This window comes from Bombyx mandarina, chromosome 08 (assembly GCF_030267445.1).
Source record: "Bombyx mandarina strain Sakado chromosome 08, ASM3026744v2".
Taxonomy (NCBI): domain Eukaryota; kingdom Metazoa; phylum Arthropoda; class Insecta; order Lepidoptera; family Bombycidae; genus Bombyx; species Bombyx mandarina.
This window is the reverse complement of record NC_143215.1, coordinates 10,289,662-10,307,866: the sequence shown is the minus strand read 5'-3', so window position 1 is coordinate 10,307,866 and position 18,205 is coordinate 10,289,662. Positions and strand designations below refer to the sequence as shown.

At 36.8% G+C, this 18,205-nt stretch overlaps 2 protein-coding genes across 3 annotated transcripts; both read right to left on the bottom strand.

Moving 5' to 3' along the window:
* Window positions 1-3,107: 3,107 nt before the first annotated feature.
* sad (Cytochrome P450 family protein sad) lies at window positions 3,108-14,451 on the bottom strand. 2 transcript variants are annotated; one of them, XM_089729509.1, is made up of 8 exons: window positions 14,341-14,451; window positions 13,525-13,714; window positions 12,098-12,501; window positions 11,790-11,996; window positions 10,579-10,715; window positions 10,309-10,500; window positions 3,721-3,936; window positions 3,108-3,518 (listed from the first exon to the last, which is right to left on the bottom strand). In XM_089729509.1, the coding sequence occupies exons 2-8, from the start codon at window positions 13,704-13,706 to the stop codon at window positions 3,396-3,398; spliced, it is 1,461 nt and encodes a 486-aa protein (XP_089585635.1). In that variant the 5' UTR covers window positions 13,707-13,714; window positions 14,341-14,451; the 3' UTR covers window positions 3,108-3,395. The 2 variants fall into 2 exon arrangements, with proteins under 2 accessions (XP_089585635.1, XP_089585636.1); XM_089729510.1 differs by lacking the exon at window positions 14,341-14,451 and adding an exon at window positions 13,815-14,084.
* On the bottom strand, window positions 6,210-7,435 carry LOC114245357 (cytochrome c oxidase assembly protein COX18, mitochondrial). The gene has a single exon (XM_028177500.2). It carries the CDS (start codon window positions 7,326-7,328, stop codon window positions 6,228-6,230), a length of 1,101 nt encoding a protein of 366 aa, XP_028033301.2. The 5' UTR covers window positions 7,329-7,435; the 3' UTR covers window positions 6,210-6,227.
* Window positions 14,452-18,205: the final 3,754 nt, after the last annotated feature.

Sequence of the window (18,205 nt, the reverse complement as noted above, 5' to 3'; positions counted from 1 at the left end):
GTGCTTTTAGGCACCACAAGCACCGGTCACCGTCCTCGTCGAACCCGTCGCTTGCGACGAAGGGCTCGACGAGCGAATTAACCCCTAGACACAGCCCACTGAGTTTCTCGCCGGATCTTCTCAGTGGGTCGCGTTTCCGATCCGGTGGTAGATTCTGCGAAGCACTGCTCTTGCTAGGGTCAGTGTTAGCAACTCTCCGGTTTGAGCCCCGTGAGCTCACCTACACACGTTAGGGTGAAGCTGAAATAGCCTCTCAAGGCTATCAGCATAGGTAGGGAAAAAAAAAAAAAAAAAAATTCTTGCTAGGGCCAGTGCTAACAAATTCTATCAGGTTGAACCCGTAAGCTCCCCTACCGGTCCTCTTCTTCTTCTTCTTTTAGATAATTTGGCTCCAACGCCTTTGGCATTGAATTTGCCAATGTCAAAGTATTTACAAAAATGACAGGTGCTTAGAGAGGGAAAAAATTACTAAATCTAAATACAAATAAATTTATAAAGCTGAAATAGCCCCTAAAGCTACCAACCGATTAGGCAGGAAAAAAAATGTATGTAGTAAAGAACTGCTTTAATGTAGTAGGACAAATAACGTCATTGAAATTACATACCTCAAGGGAATTGGTTAACATCTGAATATATTTACAAAAAACTTTGAAATGTTGCTCTTGTATATATATACTTATGTATATATTACATATAACAACACTCGTATACAAGATGTGGCTTACTCAATAGGCCGATGTTTATTTAAAACAGTGTGCTTAGTGCGAGTATTTTAACGCTCTCGATAGCGTATAAGTTAACTCAAATTTGTATGGAGTTGGGACGTTTGCCCCTAGGGGCACTGTTTTTTATTCGTTGCTCAAATATATTATCCCGTTATTTGACTTTCCAGCTTGTATGTGCCTTTGCCAATTCTAGTCTATTTTTGTCTTTCTAATAGTAAACTTTTTTTTAGCAGCAACAAATCCTCTTAATCCCGCAAGTAGTAGATGTATTTTATAGTAATCGGCAAACTTCGTGAGCAAATGACCTTGACTGCGCAGAACCGAATTTTAGATCACTTTGGTGGTGAGGGTGAGGCGCGACGGCAGGGGAAATCGTATCGAGCACGTTATTGGTAGATCAGTCGAACCCTGCGTCCCGCACTGCGCCCTCATTCCGCTTGCTCCCAAAAGTACGCTTGCGTACAGTGGAAAGTCTATCGTTATTAATCGTTAAGTTATTTGTTATAATTGCTTGTGGACTTTGTTGCCATTGCTATTTGTTGAGTGTTTGTTGATTTTTTATAAAACATACACTATGCCGTGACAAACTGGTGTAGTACTTAAAAGAAAGGGTAGAAAATTTGTGTACGACGTATATTGCTTCTTTATAAAACATGGGAAGAATGATATGGAAAAATTAAAACAGACTTCGGAAGCAACAAAAACATCAGTGAGTACTGTTAGGTGCATTATTAACGAAGCTAAAGGCTCTGGCTTGCTCGCCGTGTTTCGGACTCCGGGTAAGAAAAGATCAGGGAAGAAGAAAGTTACCGGAATGGATAGTTTCGTTCAATCTGTAATAAAAAGATGTAATCATAATAACTACATAACAAGCAGCGAAACTCCGTACCGTAGAAAGGCTTCGAAAAATTTAAAGAAGATATAAATTTTAATGGCTCGTAATTAAGCTTACGACGGATTATGAAAGAGCTAGGCTTCAGATGGAAAAAAAGAACAGAAAATAATCGGAAGCTGGTAAATGAAAAAAGTAACATTCGATTACTACGAATCGAATATCTTCAAAAAATAATTAATTATAGACAAAAAAGAAGACCGAATCGACAGAGTTGTAAACTACGCCGATGAGCCCTATGTCGACTCATCACGATGATAGCGACTCGGGTGATGAAAACAGTGATGATGATGATGGTCAAGATTATGATAACGAAAAAAAAATTACAAATACCAGCTTCGCTTCAACTGAACCAAGACCTGGCAACAGCTCTAGTTTTGACTTAATAGAAGGAATATCTATTTTACCCCAAGATTAAATTATTACAATTATTAACCTATATGTTTTGTTGATGTTCTAATAAATATATAAATAAATACATATGTTGATTTTAATAATTTAATAGCATTATGACGCAGAGTAAGTAATGTTTTTGCACGTGAGTGTACCATGCGCAAACTTACCCCCACTACGTCGACAAATGCTCAAGAAGTTTGCCGGTTATTATAACCGTTGTTATTGAAATGTCGGTTGTTCGCGATCATTCACAGCTGCGGTTAATAGAGACGCAGTTAAGTGTTGATTCCGTTTAGAGAAATCGAATAAAATTATCTTTATTTTCCCAGTTTCTTGTTTTCTAGCAAGCGTAGTTTCTAATAGACCTTTGTACCTTTACAAGAAATGCCGAATGTGCAATTTGACTTTCGTGTACAAATAGTCCTTCGCTGTTCTAGTGTAAATAGCTTATGTTTTGCCATTTTTAGAAAAAAAAGTACGGTAAAAGCAGTACCTGGTTAAAATCTTCTGAATACAGACAATATTAATATCACAACCTTCGCAAGTGCGACCAAATAGGGTTCATAAAGATAGAACTAGCAACAATAATTATAAAATTATATTATATTTTTTATAAAAAAACAGTCCACGAAAGTCATAAATTAAGTTGCTGTCGGGTCCACGCGTCTTCTTACGGGGTCGCGGATCGAGCCCCCGGTGCCTAACGAGGCAGGGCCCGGCAGAGGTGAGGATAAAATAGGTGTTTCGTCAAAATCAAGGAAATCTTTTTGTTGAACATGTAATAATACTATTTGTGTAAACAATCTAAAAAAAAATTCACGTCATAGTATCGCAACGTTCTTTTTTGTGTAAAAACAGCTGTATTTCCAATCTTTTGGACGGCATTGTATATGATTGTATATAGAAAGAAAAAAAGTAGTTATTAAAAGGCTTGATTGTGTCACTCAAACCCAGTACTTATCTCGACCTTTTGTCTGTGTATATCTGTCACGCTATTTTATTATGTTAGGGTTTTTGTATGTATATTGTAATATGCCTGTGATTTATACTGCCATTCAGATTAGTGTTAGTAAATAAAACAAATATAATAATTATTATTATTAATACAAAATATTTATTTATTTGCTAAACCTTTAAATTTGAAAGTTGCCTGATAACAATTTCACTAAATGTCGGTCCATAAAATAAAATAAAATAAAATAATACAATTAGAAATAAATTTATGTCGTATTCAAATCCAATGAATTATTCATTATATAAATTTAATTTCAGCATTAAATATTATCCTAGCATGTCCAAATTTATTAAAATTATTAGATTCATTATTTCTAATCAAATAGATAAAATAGGTGAAAATATGACACCCTTTACGCACTAATATATTACTTAGAAATTGAACGCGGTAGTATTAAAACTTTGATGTCTTTGTTCGGCACTAACACCTGTGAAGTTACAGCATCCACATCAGAATTGTTCATAGATTTCAGGTGAAAATTTTTCACAATCTGCAAAAATTTAAAGTTTTTTATAAAGGAATAACTTTTATCTAAAAAAATAATACAATTTCAATTATTGTAAATCCCACAACCGACGTCCTGAAACGCATCTACAATATTACGTACCTACCTATTCATCGTAAGTAGTAGGTACGAGCGATTATTACTGAAATGATTGAATATTTCAAGAAGTTAAATATTTTATTGTTACCTGACTGATTAATTCTGTCATTTGTAGCATAGCCATCTTTTTACCGATACATGATCTGGCGCCGAAGGCAAATGGCAGTGTGGCAGATGGTACATGATTTACTAAATCCTTCTTTCGTTGATCGTTCCTGTCCCATCGATAAGGCAAAAATTGGTCTGCTTTGCTAAAATTTTGTTCGTCTCGACCCGATGTATAGATTGAAGCTATTACTGGAGTCTGGAAATGTACTAATAAATTATTGACATTTTATTAGCGAGCACGTCGGACATCCTATACACGTCTTATTATATCAGAAAAACTCAAACTTTTTTTAAAAATAAAATAAAAGAACCATTTTCCGGTGGACTGAATTGTGAACCTGCCGAATGGTCGACATTGTCGAATTCAACTTACACACGTTACGTTAAGAGACTTAGATCGAATGTAGAGTGGTAGCGGAATTAATTAATAATGTTCTAAAAAAGAAAACCAAAACATGCTACCCATAGGACAAACGTAGCTCACAATCCACAGTTAAGCCGTTAGTGGAGTACACTACAGTAGGTAACAAAAAATTTGTGCCGCATGGACGAATGCTTCGGGACGAAAATATAGCATAATGGTGATACCTACAGACACAGCCCACTGAGTTTCTCGCTGGACCTTCTCAGTGGATGGTAGATGCTGCGAAGCACTACTCTTGCTAGGGTTCAGATTTGAACCTCGTGAACTCACCTACTAGTTGAGGCTACGCTGAAATGGTCTCATATGACCATCAGCTTGGGTAGGAAAAAAAAGGGGGATATACGTGCGGGCTTACAACATGTCACAGCCAGTACTCAAGTTAATGATTAAGTTAGGTAAGAAAAATTTAGTAAGAACGGGTGATGAGAAAGTAGTATCTCATTGCTCTTTAGTTGTTAGGTTTCCTTCAGAGGCGCTCGGGCATCTGTTAGCAAATCTCTTCCTCCTGGTTGAGCCTTTACTCGCCCACCTGTCCTGGTGAAACTGCATAGGCCTAAGGGCCACCAGTAATCATTCAATCATAAAAAAAAGTAGTCTCTGTAGCTCGAGGATGTTCCGGTCTTATATTTCACATATTTTCCAACTAAGTGTTGCTAGTTGTACAGTGACATATGGAAATGAAAAAAACTACCAAATACGGCTGCGAGTGAAAAACTTGTAATTGCTGCCACCTATCGAACATTACTGACATAAATTTTTTCATCACAAAATTTCAACACTGGTACACCAAACCCCTAGCGTAAACTTGTAATTATGTATCTTATCCTTAATACTTTGTGCTGGTTGGCCCTACGCTTGGACCCTTGGAAAATTCGTAACCATTGCTCAAGATGTATATTCTTGTTCTTACTATGCCTGTACACACAAACTACCTATTTATATTTATAGTTTCCACCTTCATGCAGAATTGGCAGGTTGCATCGTCAGCCAAATTTTTTTTTGGTATGTGCACGCCAATTCCGACTTTCCTGAGAGCCCAAACGACTGATTTTACTGACTTCTATAAAGGCTTGACTTCGTCTGTATTAATTTCACTTCGAGTCATTTCTTTGTGCAACCCTGGGAAATTACATCATTCCACGGTGAATTTGATTTTGCAATAGTCCCTCTATGTAATATGTACTATCTTCATTAGGATTGCTAGCTGAAATTCTATTGTCTTATCTTATTCTAATCTATCTTCGCGGACTTATCAAGCGTTCTAGTTTCCGTTAATATCAGATTGTCCAACCATCCAGACTAGATAGACTGTTATGTCAACCCATTTCATTAAGCGTCCATAAGCAGTTCTGCTTCAGTGTGGAAGTTCTTGCAGGTTACCAGGTGCTTGCGGGTAGACTTGCTATAGGCCGAGAACGTAGATTGCTTTTAAATTTCCTTACTAACTCAACTGTGTAAGTATTAATAGGTTACTTGGAAAAGCTATCAGTATGTTTTTGGGAGATTCATAATATCAGTTTTATTTTATTGCATAGAGATAAGAACGAGCGCACAGCATACCCGGTTTTAAATGGTTACCAGAGCCTACAGTTATATATCACCACCCACCTTAAAATATATTGTTGTATAGTACAAGGATTGTCCTATATCTCAAACTGGAATGCATTGCTACTTAATGGTAACAATAAGCAAAGTACCTACTCGTATGGACTCACAAAATACTTGTAGAACAATAAGTATGTTGAATTTTAGAATAAGAATAAGTATGAAGTATAAGAATAATAAGTATGTAGAAGTTTCCAATATATATGCCAGTTCTTCTTGAACTGGTTTTAAAATCATCAGATTAAACTATTTCCTGATTATGTCAGAAGTTCCTATGAGATAGGCTGGATTTTATCACTGACCATTTATAATATTCTCTCAAGATCTTTATTATTGGATTGTGTGAAAGTATGTATCCAATCCATTTTAATGGAAAATATTTTATGGTGTGAGAAATATTTTATTTATATTTTATAAAGAATAAAATCAAAATACATATGTATATACTACATAATAATTTATTTTAAACTTTTCGGCAATATTTTTTTTATTGTTTGTTGAAGTTCTTCTTTTATATGTTGATAAGGTCTGTCGATTTCACTTGGTGCTTCTGGTATTTTTAATTTTCTCCTCAGTGTTGGTGAAAGAAGTATTAAATTATGCATCAATCCTATACTACTTGATGTAGTCCAATATAAACACATACAAGATGGAACACTGGCTGCTACAGGTATCATTATTATAGAAAACACTCGGAAAACATTTGTGAATACATTGTGCATTTTAGAAGGTTGCCTAAGCTTAGATAACCTTTGTATTTCAATTATAGTTAAGTTAATAAACCCAAAAGCTACTGGTAATATTAGAGAATGATCTGGTTCTGTTAAGTTTGGTATCCAACCAATTCCACCAGCTGACAACTCCATAAATGTGATCAACAGAGATGGATCTCCACTTTGCAGGTACACCAAGTTTCTCAATGCAAAAGACATGCAGACCCATATAGGGATTTGGATCAATATTACTAAGCTTGCTTTGAAGGGATGACAATTATCCCTTTCTATTAAATTCACCCATTGTTTCTTCAAAGATCTTTTGTACAAAATTGCACATTGTTTGTCAGTTAAATTCAAAGATTTTTTAGCTATTGCAGTTTCTTTTTTTAAATCGTTTACCAAATCTTTTAATTCTAAGCTGATATTCTCTACTTTAGCTAAAATGTAATTCTGATAAATACTGAATGGAAATGTCATCAGAGTACGCACTAAAATAGTTGATGTAACAATAGCCGCCCACCAAGGAAGACCTGTTACTTCATGATAATATAATAATGCATCTTGAATTGAAGAAACTGGGTAGCTATTTGATATACTGCTGTATATTTGCTCTTGCCATTTCACGATTGCAGCAATTGATAGATTTCTCTGTTGCCGAACAGAGGATACAACCTCGTATTTTATTCTTGATTTATTTATTTGTACACTTTTTTTTAAACCTATATCACAAATAACACTAAAATTTCGTCTACATAAATATGCAGATGAATGTACAATAAATAATCTTTTAAATATCGTATTAGTAATTATATTTGACTGCCTTAGCGTACATAAATTTAACATTTTAATTTATTTTACAAGGTATGTATGTGCATAACTTTATTAATTCTGTTCCACTTCGACTGAAGCAGGAAATTCTGTTCACAATTCTGTTTGACATATTAATCTGACATATTATGCCAAAAATAGGTAATTTTTTTTAAAGTTCTAGGGTGAAAGTAAATCGGAACATATTATTATGAAGTTCTTTATGAGTACAATATATTATCGATTACGCGTGATCATGGCGCTTGCAACAGGGCCGAAATATCGAGCAAAATCGTGGTAAAAACCAATTACAATATATAGAACCGCGAAAGCTTAAGACAATACGCAAGTGAAAAAAGGTAGTGACGATTGATTAAATAATTTACATTTGAGGAGAACTACTTACTACAATCGTCCATATATTTCATACCTATTATTGTAGTAAAAGAAAACTGATTGGAAGAAAAAAGAGAGTACCTAGACCTACATAAATTATTATTTTATCGGTTAATATGCCGAAAAAATTATGAAATATGTTAGTTTGTGTCCATATGTCCATTTAGTGTTTATCAAATCAAATAAAAAAAAAATTATTCAACATAAATGAAAGTACATACCGTAAAATGGGGCGATTAGGGATTGAGAGGCGAATCGGGAAAAAACCGGGAAAATCTTTCGACGCTCAATATTAGTTTTATATTCGTTGCAAAATCTTCAATTTTTTATAGTTTAATAGTAGAATGTTGAAAGTTTACAAAACAACTCTGAATATTCATGATAATAGGTGCTAACTTATAAAAAATCACGTTTCAAATTAACTTCCTGTGGTGGTAATTATTTTAGTGCAAGAAACTTTGCTCTCTTTTATTTATTTGAAAATAATAGAAGACGACTGTGATTTATACACGTTATTTAGTGTTTGAACCATCATATATATTAAAGGTAAGTCTCAGTTGTTATTGGTTTTAATGTATTTGATAAAATAAAAATACATGTAAAAATCTGTTGTTTTTTGGGATATTGGGGACGTCTTAGGTACAAATAACAACGAAAAAAGGGTCAATTGGGATGAGAATACGTGAAATGGAAACGACCTAAGTATAAATGGGTACAGGTTTGTAGGGTTGTCTATGTAGTTATAACAATATTTTTTAAATTTGTTGGTAAAAATCTGGTTTATTCATGATGTTTTTGTCTAGAACTTTTATTCAAAATTATCAATGTGTTATTTTATTGTTTGGTGAATATTTGATGAATAATATATGATCAGTTACGTATTGTTTTCTATTTTTAGATATGCCTCGCGTGTATGTATCAAAGAGTGCAAGCCTTATGATCCCTTAATATTAAAAACAGCAATAGAAGCCTATGAAATTGGGAATAAGTCTTTAGTTGAAATAGCTAAGCAATTTAATATAAGTAAGTCGATTTTGCACAGACATGTAACAAGAACAATGAAATCTCAAGGTGAACAAAAATGTCTAAGTAATACATAATAAAATATTTAATATTTGTTCAGAGTGGGGAGGAGGTGACATCTTCCATGTACTTTTTCAGCTTTTCAATATTTTTTATGCAACTAAATAAATAAATTAAAACCCTACAACCCTAGCAAATTTCTCATTTCGTCCCAATTAACCGCAATTTCCGGGTAAATAGGGATTACACCTATTTTTGCTTTTTTTTGCTTAAACTGGAATGCTAGTTGCGTAGATTTAAATTAGACAACAAAGATGCCCCCAAGACTCAATCATTTTGATCCTGACATAGCATTATATACATCAACAACTACCTTAAAATTGGTCATAAAGTTGGAATTTGTCCCTAATCGCCCCATTTTACCGGTACTTATTGAACGTCAAAGAACTACCGCCAATAATTTATATTTCAACCACCACCTTTTATTATTATAACCACATTTTATTACTGGTGGTAGGACCTCTTGTGAGTCCGCACGGGTAGGTACCACTATAATGCCTATTTCTGTAGTGAAGCAGTGATGCGTTTCGGTTTGAAGGGTGGGGCAGCCGTTATAACTATACTGAGACCTTAGATTTAGAACTTATATTTCAAGGTGGGTGGCGCATTTACGTTGTAGATGTCCATGGGCTCCAGTAACCACTTAACACCAGATGGGGTGTGAGCTCCTCCACCCATCTAAGCAATAAAAAAAATCTATTGCCCATAAAATTTTCGCAATACCATAATGTCGGTTTGAGGGCAGGCGAATAGGCCTATAAAAAATCGATGTTGTCATTACAAAAAACTACAAACGGGTAATGTGGTAACGTGGTTCAAGACCCACACTGATTATGAATTAGCGGGCTTTCGGGTGGCACCGCCCAGACAAGGGCGGATCCAGCTTTAGTGTCAGGAGGGGGTCACATAGTCATGGTCAAGTCAAGAACTTATAATTTAATTTTGATAACAATAGATACAAGTAAAAAGTAGGTATTTTATTAATGTACGTAAGTACTGTACTTAAAAATATTTATTCTTTATTGTACACTTGAAAAACTTAACACATAATAACTTGTACATATACACGTACATATTGTCATCTTCTCTTGAAGACATCCAGAGAAGCACTATCACGCCCGGAATGAGGCAGCTTATTTATATTCCATAACCGTGGTCCTAAAATCATTATGTTCAATATGTGGTCTACCTAGGTCCTGGAACCAGCTCAGGGGGGGTCATGACCCCCATGACCCCCCCCTGAATCCGCCCTTGCGCCCAGACCACCTCAGGGCCGCCCGTCAGTCAAAAAGGCCAAGGTGTGGCAATAAAGAAAACGAGTGGGGTGTCGTATCATAAGTGGCGAGATGTAGTTAATTTGCACGATTCGCGTTGCATATGTTGAAGCCTTTTACTCGTGCTGCTTTCGTGAATCTACAATCGGATTGGAACCGAGACCGAAAAGACCTGGCGCGATGGTAATCCGATTACCATTCCGCGTACAGGTTCGTATTTGTTTTCAGCAAATATCACAACAAATAGTTAACCAAAAACTTACCCCTTCCTCGAGCAAATAAGGTCCCAAAACACATTGTTTGGGTAAAATTCTTGTAAGAAATGGTGCTACAGGATATAATCTCATTGTCTCTTTAACAACATTTTTCACGTATTGGTCGTTGTCGTTCATTTCAGTTAAGATTTCAGTATTATTTGAAAGTAAAAATAATATCCAAAGTGATGTATAAGCTGTCTGCAATTAAAAAGCTATGTGTGCATAAAAAATATAATCAACACCATCATAGTTAACTAAAAAATATGTTTAACATACCGTATCTCCAGCGGCGATGACAAAGTCAGCAACAATTCTTGTTATTAATTCATCAGACATATTTTCATCCTTTAGTCTTTTTACCAAACCGTCACCAGCGTCTTTTGTGTGCAACATTTCGTATACAATTTTCTGAGCTATTAGAACATAAGATGATGAAAATGTATCGTTTAAATACAATAACGGAACGTAATATGCCGATTTATTAATGACAGACACGAGAACGATACATAATAAATTATCATAATTTCACATAGGGGCACAGCGTCTGTATTCCCTACGTATTTCGAATCGTCCCGATAAAATCTAAGATAAATGTCAGTGTAATAAATTATACGGGGACCCAACTACCTTTTTAATGTATGGAAGGCACCGCAGAAGATGGATTCTTTCTACAGTGTCCGTAAAATCAAGTTACCTACTTAAAAGTTGGGAGTAATTGTAACAAAATAATTGTATTCGAAAGATAGCGAGCAGCAAAAATGTGTGCGTTACTTTTTATTATTAAATACAGTCTTCTGAGCATCGTCTTCTTTTAACTTTTTGTGTGCGGTTCTACTCGCATTATATTTTTTACTAAATTATAGTATTAGTTTTTTTTTTTTGGTCAGGAGGAAATCGCCGGACTTCCGCCCTTTTCTGGGGAGATACTGGGCGGGGTGTGTCAGAGTCGAACTGACTAAAACCTCCTGTCGCTCAACAACCAACGTCCAAACCTCGCATGAGACAGAACTCATGACAAGGCAAAGGGGGGAAAGTGAAGCGTTTAGTGCGGAGCACATCTTTCCCATCACCCTCCCCCTCGGGACGCCGGACTGGCGGTCGTCGGCGCCACGACCACCAGCCCTCTCGGTCTGCGTATTAGATGACATAATAAATCGGAATTGGCCATAATATAAAAAAGGTAGTTTTATTGTTATACCTAACTCCAGGTCATCATTGCGACATAAAATGTACGCCACCTTATTATAGGTTTAAAATTCAAAATCTCCAATATTGCGTAGGACGAACAAATAATATTCGTAGTGTAAGATCTATAGTAAAAAAAAAGCGTGATCTTGGCTCACATATGCACAAACTATTGCAATAGTATTGGTATGCTCCGAGACAGTTTGTTATTCTATCTAAGCCTTATATGTCAATAATGATGTCGTCTTTCGCTATTGTGTCCTTCAGTGAAAAACATTCAACATAAACAATAATTGAGTTACCGATAGAGATGGAATCATCAACGGATTGTTTGAAATTTCTCCACACTTTTAAATTCCATCGTTGGCATAATTCTACGGGTAAAGCATATAATTTTGTAGTTGTTGAGAATATTTTCTTGACAGCCTCAGAAAACAGTAACAATAACATCTCGTATTCTGGCGTGGGCTTTAATAGTGCACTATTCCCCTGAAGAACTGCTAAAATAACTGAAATAACAATCGTAGACTCAATTTTTAAGCAAAACATATTTAAAATTTAAACGACCGTAGATTATTTACAGGCGGATAGTTAAATTAAAATTAAATACCGTCAGTGGAAAATCTATAAAACTCAGATTCCAAGTTAGGAGAGAAGTTGCCACTTTGAGCTCTAAGTTTCCAGTTACATATAAAGTGAAACACAGCTGTTCTTATAGGAGCTCGTAACCATACATCTGAATCTTCTCTGAGTAGATGTTTGTTCATAATTCGTCGATTAATCAACCAATCCTCTCCGTCCATAAAGAAAAGTCCTCTTTTTGATCCGTATAATTTTTCATATAGTACCCACGGTTCTGGTAAAATATGTGCCGGATATTTTCCTTCTAAATTTAAGAATAAACTTTTCATGTGAGTTGGGTCGCTGATAAAGACAAGTTTTGTCTTTCCTGTTAATCTCTCGTAGAATATAGGTCCTAATTGCTTGTGACGCATGTCGATATATTTGTGTAAGCTAAAAATTTGGGGTTTTTTAGTATGCAACAGGGATGGATTTACGCCTAGGCGTATTTAGTTAGTAAGTAAGTTATTTTAAATTATAAATAAATATATTTGATTCAAATTAATAAACTTTATTAACATTAAGGGCGGTGCGATAAACATGGCATAGGGCGGAATCAAGTCTAAGTCCGTCACTGATATTCGACAAAAACTTAGTAAAAAGCTTTTGGGTAAAGATAAAAACAATTCAATATCAAAATTTTGTCAAAAGAAAGCTGAGGTTGTGATCGACACTAGGTTTTTTTTATTACCTTTGTAGGCAGAGGAGCATACGGCCCACCTGATGGTAAGTGGTTACCGTCGCTCATGGACGTCAGCAATGCCGAGAGCAGAGCCAAGCTGCTGCTTACCATTTAATATTCTCCACAAGCCTCGTGGTAGATGAATAGAAGCCGAAACAGTTGCTAAGCTAACCATAAATTATGAATATTTAAGAATCATGATTTCCCATTAGGATTTCCGCATTTTGTGAACTATCAACTATTAAAAAAATTAAGTGGTCGACGTACAAAGCGTTAACTAGATTAGGTTTCGATTTTGTGTTATGGTAAGTACTGATTTACTGGTGGTTGGTCATCATGTAAGCCCGTACGCGTAGGTACTACCACTCTCCCTATTTCCGTCGAGAAGCCATGCTTTCCGATGCAAAGTATGGAACAGACATACAGTAGAGATTTAGACCTCATATCTGAAGGTCAGTGGCGACATTCACACAGTAATGACTATGGGCGCCGGTAACCACTTAACACTAGGTGGGCAGTGAGCTCATTCACTCACCTTTGGCAATAAAAAAAACAGAAACACATACGAGAAAAGAACTAGTACAAATGCGAATACGAAATATCTTCAACAAAGAAACTGATACCGGCACAGAATCGAACCAGTACCCAAGTATTAGATTAACGAGGCTCTTAATAGTCCATTGTTACGGTTAGGTACGTCGATCCGAAAAAAAAAACAATATTAAAAAACTCACTTTTTTCCTCCACCTGCAGAAAATAAGTCAAATTTTGTTCCTATGATTGGTAATGATTTCTTATGTGGCATCTCATCTATGGTACGTAGAGATTTATGAGGCTTAGTTGACATTGAACATCGATTACTGTTACGACTCCTAACAGCGGATCTAATGGAAGACACCGACGGGAAACGATGCATTTTTAAATCTGAAAGAAAAAAATTATTGGAACTCATATTAATGAGCAAATCCTGTAGCTTTGTGAGCTTTAAAAATAAAATGATTTTTTTTATTTTACAACACCATACCTGTGTATTATTACTCTCTATGCCATCGAGATACATACATTAAACATTTTATAAATTTAGCATGAAAACATATTGATTTTAAACCAATCTTATGCAAAACAAAGGAGATTATTTTCAGATACAAATTTCATTAAGTTCTTAGTAAATGTCGCTAAAGTGAAATCAAGTGACGAACTAGTGGTGTGTTTTAATGTGTAAATTTATATTAAGTCAAAATACCCTACAAGTTAAAATTTACAAATTCACTATGAGCTACATATCATTTTAAAGGATTATTCTGGTTAAAGCTCTTATTTGGTAGATAAGAATTTTATGTACTAAGTTTAGATTCAATGATAATATAATAGGTAAGCAATACGCCGCTTTCATTATTTGACGATAATGTTGCCGCGAAGTATAAAGCTATTTAAGTTTAATGATTCCTTCTCCTTTCTTTACAGGCTGCGAACCCATTATAAATTACCAGATGTTGAAATTTACCATCGCCAAAATGCAATATGATTCTATGAAACATACTATAACTTACTAAAGAGGATCCTGATATAAGTAACCACTTTAATAAACCGAGAACACAATGCGGCAACGGTTCCTGGAAAACTAAACGAGATTTTATTTTATTCTGCTAAGCCATTTGAAGACTTCTTTTTAAAATGGAAATAATTCAGTGAATAATGTATATTTCTGTCTGCAGTTTAAATGTGGAAACAGGGGACGAATATATTACTACATTTGACTTGTTTGGATTAGAGTAACTCTGTTCACATAAATGTTTCATAGAAAAACTTCTCCAACATTTTTATGATCTTCCAGCAGTACCTAATTAGCGCCTACTATACAAGACGGTAGTTTTATAAGAAACGTCAAGAAAATGTTTGTGATCGTTGTTTAATATGTTATAAAATTATGATAGCTTTGTTGGGAATTTTTGTAAATTTGGTGCGATCACAACTTATTATGAGTTGAGTCAACGTGAACATTCATTGGGCGACTTGAGAGGGTCGAGGCTTCGCCGCACGCTACTGTCATTCTAGCGCGCTGGCGTCAGGAGAATGAGATGATTCGATCACCTCGACGATCGTCGGTTGGATGTTCTCGGGATGGCGTCGCGAGTCTGGTTGCAGTGTTGCCCGCGGGAACCCACTCACGGAGATCGGATGTCTGGTGAGAGAGTACAAAGAGAGTCGTTTTTTAAGTAGGGCCCTAAAAACTGTTCGCCCCGAATATCTACAAGTCCAGACCCACAAACCCCGCGCGGCCCCTACGCCCAGAAACCACATGCATGCGCTTCGGTACCCAGCCCGAAAAATAATAATCTCATCAATGTACATAAACTGTAGCATCTGGGAGGGGCAGCTTTGCGTTGTTTTTGCTCATATAGAACCAGACTTACTTCTGTCGAGCGTCATGATTTCGAAGCTGGGCAGATAATTTTGGAAGGCGATTTTGCACATCTCCGGTCCACTATCTCTGGACCGAATGTTGTTATTTGTAATTTCTACATCCGCCAGCTATCTTGAATTTTCTGTGCTTCTATTCTATGAAATCTACCGCTATATTACCCTCTCCGAGACCATAGGTCGTCCTAGTGTTAGCGGTGTCCATTCCTAAATTAACTTGCAAGTGCCAGCGCTGCTCGAAATCATCATTGAGTTGAGACTGAGCCTGAATATCGTGATGCTATATGCTTGAATACCAGTGCCAGGACCAATCCACATATTGTAGAACCGGTTTAGTATAGTGTCGGCTGAATTTGGGTAACCCACGTTGATAATCCGATCATAACTTCCAATCGCCGTCAGGAGGCACCAAGGGTACGTGCCGTAGGACTAAGATGCAGAGTGAGTCGGCTGTAATAGACTTGTTGGGGCTATGATACTGGCTTACGGTGGCACGGTCGTTATTGATGATTTACGTTGAGCTCCGGGAGTAAGATAACTACTCTAATTAACGTTGATGACTCGATAATCGTATAAAGGTGAAAGCCGCAGTTGGTCCATCGAAGGCCACCAGTTTAGAAATAAAAGACAAAGTCTTCGGAGGCGCTGATATTAAACCAAATAGGGTATACTGAAGCTTATCTTGAAAATGTCGCTAGACAATCCAGGTTTTTTCCTTATTTCTTCTATATTATATATCCCATTGTATTCTATTTTATATCAGAGCGAGTGTAAAACTCTTTTCACTAGATGACCATGTACACATAATTATTGTATTCGTAGATCGGTAGACTATCTCGCAGTCCACTCGGTATTAAAGGCCATTGTCATCAATAGGATTTCATGGATCTCAAAACCAGCCTCGGAATTTGAAACCGATATTTCTTTTACAATGTATATTGTATTATTAAATAAATCGTGCGTTGCTCACAACGTTCCTTAAAAATTATCTATATACCTAATATACCCTACCACCGTAACATAACAATTGTCTTTTTCTAATACCATTGTATAACCGTTGACTTTATTAATTATTCTTCTCAATAGTATTATTGTTATTATGTATATAAAATGAAATGCAGTTTTTTTCTCAATTTATCTGAAAAAGTAAAGAATTGGAATGAATTTGAATGAAATAGTAGTCGTCGTGGCCTAACGGATAAGACGTCCGGTGCATTCGTGGTGAAGCGATGCACCGGTGTTCGAATCCCGCAGGCGGGTACCAATTTTTCTAATGAAATACGTACTCAACAAATGTTCACGATTGACTTCCACGGTGAAGGAATAACATCGTGTAATAAAAATGAAACCCGCAAAATTATAATTTGCGTAATTACTGGTGGTAGGACCTCTTGTGAGTCCGCGTGGGTGGGTACAATCACCCTGCCTATTTCTGCCGTGAAGCAGTAATGCGTTTCGGTTTGAAGGGTGGGGCAGCCGTTGTAACTATACTTGAGACCTTAGAACTTGTATCTTAAGGTGGGTGGCGCATTTACGTTGTGGATGTCTATGGGCTCCAGTAACCACTTAACACCAGGTGGGCTGTGAGCTCGTCCACCCATCTAAGCAATAAATAAAAAAATAAGTCAAATGGAATTAAGTGAAATAAGATGAAGTAAAACAAAATAATGTGTCTAAAGGGTAAAAGTTGGCATCATTACACGATTAAGCCAGAAGAAACACTTAATTAAAAATATTAAATAATTCACACGATTTCAAGCACCGCGTTCCCTCCAGAAAACTGATATGAATACCTACACAAAACTTATCAAAAAGAATAGCTCCAACATGTAATTATAGAATAGGTATTTTTATTTGGTTTTGTCGGGAACGTTAAAGGTGATGTATCATTTTACCTGCCTCCTCTCTTTCAGATGTAAGCATATATTTTTTTATGATAGTGCTTGTGCGTGTAGAAAAACGTACAAAATCACTAATATTGGATATTCGAGTATCATAAGTTCCCACCGCTTACTTTTTTTTTCCTATCTAAGCTGATGGTCTATACTTCTATAGATACCATGTCAGCGTCGCCGGACTAGTAGGTGAGCTCACGGGGCTCAAGCCTGACGATGTTGCTAACAAGAGTCCTAGCAAGAACCCTAGCAAAAGTCGTGCTTCGCAGAATCTACCACCGGATCGGAAACGCGACCCACTGAGAAGATTGGGTGAGTTAATTTACTCGCCGAGCCCTTCGTCGCAAGCGACGGGTTCGATGAGAACGATGACCGGTGCTTGGGGTACCGAAAAGCACCGGTAGTGGATCGGTAGGATCCGAGATGACGTGTTTTGGGCGCCGTCGACTGTTTACCATTTGGTCCGAAGGATCGGCTATGTAGTTACCAGCGGCCGCGATGATAGGTTCTCGTGTCGTGCCGCTTTATCGAAATGGCGCATTGATGCCGACTGTAGATACTTACTGATGGACTCCAGGTCCAGGTCGTCGTGGAGGTCGATGTTTGTGACGCACCACGGGGTTCCGACGGCTATCCTGCAAAAACGGGATTGAATGATTTGGAGGGGCTTAAAGTTTGTGCGGGCCGCGTGAACGAACACTACACTTGCATAGGTCATGACGGGGCGTATGCAAGTTTTGTAGAGTGTCACTTTATTTCTAAGGGACAATTTACTTCGCTTGGAAATCATCGGATAGAGGCATCCTAGTATGAACGCGGCACGGTCGCGTACCGTCTTTAAGTGGGGGCGGAATGTCATCCCTCTGTCGAGGATGACGCATATTTGACCTTCGGGGCCCACGGTATGGGTTGGTCGTACATGATGATGGGATCGTACATGCGAATGGCGGAGGTGTTTACGTGTCTATTCGGGAATGGGATGTTCGAAGTGGTATCCGGAAGGCGACGCCTTTTGAAGAGCACCGCTGTGCTTATCGTGGGGTTGATGTCGATGCGCCACTTCCGGAACCACTGCTCCACCGCTTACTGAGAGTAATAT

What these genes read in the sequence shown, in the direction of transcription:
- LOC114245357 (XM_028177500.2), bottom strand. Translation starts at nt 7,328, where the DNA reads ATGTTAAATTTATGTACGCTAAGGCAGTCAAATATAATTACTAATACG.
- sad (XM_089729509.1), bottom strand. Translation starts at nt 13,706, where the DNA reads ATGCATCGTTTCCCGTCGGTGTCTTCCATTAGATCCGCTGTTAGGAGT. An exon ending in TCTGCAGGTGGAGGAAAAAA is followed by an intron (nt 12,502 to 13,524) that starts GTGAGTTTTTTA and finishes CCAAATTTTTAG; the next exon opens with CTTACACAAATATATCGACA. An exon ending in TGACAGAATTAATCAGTCAG is followed by an intron (nt 3,519 to 3,720) that starts GTAACAATAAAA and finishes AAATTTTTGCAG; the next exon opens with ATTGTGAAAAATTTTCACCT.